The sequence below is a fragment of the Plectropomus leopardus genome, unplaced genomic scaffold (genome assembly GCF_008729295.1).
Source record: "Plectropomus leopardus isolate mb unplaced genomic scaffold, YSFRI_Pleo_2.0 unplaced_scaffold890, whole genome shotgun sequence".
Taxonomy (NCBI): domain Eukaryota; kingdom Metazoa; phylum Chordata; class Actinopteri; order Perciformes; family Serranidae; genus Plectropomus; species Plectropomus leopardus.
Window position 1 is genome coordinate 229 of NW_024698124.1, and position 4,096 is coordinate 4,324.

Consider the following 4,096-nt stretch of genomic DNA (forward strand, 5'->3'; position numbering starts at 1 on the left):
GGCTAGCTGAGCGGCTAACAGCAGCTAACGGTCAGTTAGAAGTTTGAACTGAGGGCTGTTTGGGTCAGGGGTCAGGGGTCAGGACAGAAATCTGCTGCAGGTTTACCGTAAAGACGTTTTTATCACGTGTGATGACGAATAACTAACTGCTAACATATCCAGGTGGATTAAGGGTCGACATCAGTTTCCTTGTGATGCGCTCAGATGCAGACAGAAAGTAAAGAAAAAAAGCCATTTTTTTTTTAACAATTCACCGAAAAATATATACAGAAAGAAAGAAAAAAATCGGCAGAAGGTTTTAAACAAAAAAATCTAATAATTAAATTAATAAAACATTTTTTTGTGTTTTTTATGTACAAAAATGTTTAGAGAAGAAAAAAAATCACCAAATATTTTTACCAAAAAAACATCACCAAATTATAATTATACAGAAAAAAAATGCCCAAAGTTTTCAAAAATTACCCAAAATTTTAAAAGAAAAAAATCACCAGAGTCTCAGAGTCTGTGAGCGTATAAGACCTGTCAGACGGACCGCCTCGGGTCATTGCCTCTCCTGTCAGCTGTGAACAGTCAGGTGTCAGTTTACACGGTGAACTGCTGGATATACACCCGCTAATATACCAGTGCACAGAGAGCAGCCTCTCACTGGGGTAAAAGCCCAGTTTGATACCCGTTCCTGAAATTTGGTTAATTGTCTCTGTTTAGTGGCTAGCTGTTAAAAAAAATTACCAACATTTTTAAAGACAAAAAGTCACCAAAAAGTTTTAAAGAGAAGAAAAAAAAGAAGGAAGACTTCTAAAAAACTTTAAAAATCATCAAAAAATAAATATAGAAAATAAGTCGTCAAAAATTTTAATGAAAATATTAATATTTTAAAGAAAATTGCCAATAGTTTTTAAGATCAGCAAAAATTGAAAGGAAAAAAAACACCAAACATTTTTAAAAGAAGAAGAACAGCTAAAATCAATTAAATAAAATGAAAAAAAGAATAAATAAAAATTGGCTTTTTTTTCCCTTTCTGGGCTTCAGGCTGAGACCTCAATTTCCTCACATCCTAGAAAACCCACATCACACGAGACATTAACACGCAGTGATTAACTGTCATCACGCAGAGTCAGTCAGTCTGACAGCTCTCTGTTTCCTCCTGCAGCAGCTCCATCTGTCAGCCTTCACACCTGCAGAGATGAGCAGCCGGAGCCGCAGGGCCTGGTGAGAGCCCAGGACACACACCTGTAACACACACCTGTACCATGCACCTGTAACACACACCTGTAACACACACCTGTATCACACACCTGTAACACACACCTGTAACACACACCTGTACCACGCACCAGTAACACACACCTGTACCACACACCGGTAACACGCACCTGTAACACGCACCCACAGGTGTAACATACACCTGTGGGGAGGCGGTGGCTCGGTGAATCCCCAGCTCCTCTGGACAACATGTCGAAGTATCCTTGGGCAAGATACTGAACCCCAAATTGCTCCTGATGCTGCGTCATCGGAGTGTGAATGTGTGTGTGAATGGGTGAATGTGACATGTAGTGTTAAAGCGCTTTGAGTGGTCAGTAAGACTAGAAAAGCACTATACAAGTATAGTCCATTTACCATTTACCAACCACCTGTGAGGTGATTAATTGCAGTATTTTGGAATATACTGCATGTTATGGCAGTACTCATTAATCATGGCAGTAATGTTGTATGGTGGCTTCAGTGTGGTGATGATATTGTACCGTGGGGGCTCTAACCTGTTTGTTGTCTCCTGTCTCAGCACCAAGAGTCGCTCCACCTGTTCGGGACGAAACGGACGGCTTTCCAGAGTGGCTCTACAGAAGCCTGGATGGACAAAAGACGAGGTAATGCTCATTGTGTTTGCATTCAGTAACTTTGTGTATGTCCTGTGTGTGCTTGTCTTTCACAGTAAAAGTCCTCTGTGTGGAGTCACGGGCTTTTACTGTGAAGGAGCTGCAGGTACAGGCTGTACACAGAGCAGCACAATGGCCAAAAATTGAATTTTAAAGAAAAAAAAACTGCCTGCAGTTTTCCTTTAAAATTACCCCCCAAAAAGTACATTTTGTAAAGAAAACATGCCTTTCATCTGCAGTCAAAAGGAGTAAAATCAACACAAAATCCAGCCATTTAAAGCTGTATGTCCTCCCCTAAAGCCAAAATAAAAACATCAGTCCCTCCCCAGTGCAATCCCAAAGTTACATTTAAAAATTCAGTTCAAATAATATTTAAAAAAGCAGTTATACAGTAATTAAAAAGAACCAATAAGGAGCCTCAGGGGTTGTTTCAGAGAATGTTTTGGCCATCAAAATTTTTCTCAAAGTCCTGGAAAAGTCCTGGAAAGTTATTGGTAAAGATATGTGTGAACCCTGACAGATTACCTGTATGAGGAAAATTACATAAGTGTTCAGTGCTGAAACTGCAGTACAGTCTGATGGTGAAGATGATGATAATGATGAAGAAAATGATGGTGATGAAGATGATGATGGTGGTGATGATGAAGATGGTGGTGATGATGATGATGATGATGGTGATGATGATGATAGCGATGATGGTGATGATGATGATGGTGATGATGATGATGATGGTGATGATGATAATGATGATGATGTTGATGGTGATGATGATGGTGATGATGGAGATGATGGTGATGATGATGATGATGGTGATGATGGAGATGATGATGGTGATGATGATGTTGATGATGATGATGATGATAGTGATGATGGAGATGATGATGGTGATGATGATAATGATGATGATGTTGATGGTGATGGAGATGATGGTGATGATGATGATGATGATGGTGATGATGGAGATGATGATGGTGATGATGATGTTGATGATGATGGTGATGATGATGGTGATGATGGAGATGGAGATGGTGATGATGATGATGATGATGATGGTGATGATGGAGATGATGATGGTGATGATGATGTTGATGATGATGGTGATGATGGAGATGGTGATGGTGATGATGATGATGATGATGATGGTGATGAAGATGATGATGATGATGATGTGTTCTTCTGCAGGATGAGAGGCTTCGCCGGCTGGTCAGGGAGTTTGGGAGCAGCAGCTGGTCTTCAGTCTCTCTGCATTTCAGAGTGAGTGGTTTTACTTCCTGTCTGACTGTGAGCTCATGAGCGTCCAAACGCGAGTCTACAGGTGAGAGTAACACGCCTGCCGTCCGTGCTGATGAAGTGACGCTCACCTGTTGTGTGTCAGGGTCAGAGGTCAGACGTGGAGTGTCAGCGGAGGTGGCAGCAGATAAAGAACCCAGATGTGGTCAAAGGTCCGTGGACTCAGGAGGAGGACGAGAGGGTAAACGCTGAGGACGTGTGTGACGTTACTGTGGACCTGCAGCTGGACAGCTCCTTCACAGCTGTGATGTTATGTCACTTCCTGCGCAGGTCATCGAGCTGGTTCAGAAGTACGGCATGAAGCGCTGGTCGCTCATCGCCAAGCACCTGCTGAGTCGTAACGGGAAGCAGTGCCGCGAGCGCTGGCACAACCACCTGAACCCCACGGTGAAGAAGAGCAGCTGGACGCTGGATGAGGACCGCGTCATCTGTCAGGCCCACAGGCTGCTGGGAAACCGCTGGGCCGACATCTCCAAGTTGCTGCCGGGCAGGTAGGCGGACCGCAGGTCACCTGTGGAACTACAACACGTTCAGGTTCCTATGAGGCTGCTGTCACTCAGTCTGTCTCCATGGTGATATGAAAAGGTGAATTATTGTGTCAGTGCCGCCAAAACTGGACTGACTGTCTGTTAGTTTGAGTGGAACTGAGACGTGTCCCCGCTGTCACATTCATCTCTGCTGACCTCAGGACGGACAACTCCATCAAAAACCACTGGAACTCCACCCTGAAGAGGAGGGTGGAAAAGGAGGGATACCTGCAGGTCCTGCACCCCCACAACTCCTCCATCACCTCCTCCAGCTCCTCCTGCTCCACCAGACCACCATCCAGGACCCGAGGCCCCCCAAGCACAGCCAACACCTCCACCAAGGTCACTGTCCATCCATCACACCTTCATCACACCATCATCACACCATCATCACATCCTCCATCA

General features: G+C 43.9%; 1 protein-coding gene across 1 annotated transcript; it reads left to right on the plus strand.

Annotated features, from left to right (window-relative positions):
- Positions 1-1,183: 1,183 nt before the first annotated feature.
- Positions 1,184-4,033, plus strand: LOC121940507 (transcriptional activator Myb-like; the record flags this gene model as incomplete). The annotated part of the gene is made up of 6 exons (XM_042483274.1): positions 1,184-1,209; positions 1,781-1,865; positions 3,057-3,128; positions 3,250-3,345; positions 3,435-3,655; positions 3,853-4,033. Coding segments are annotated over exons 1-6 (681 nt in total), but the record flags the coding sequence as incomplete, so codon positions are not given.
- Between the last annotated feature and the right edge of the window lie 63 nt (positions 4,034-4,096).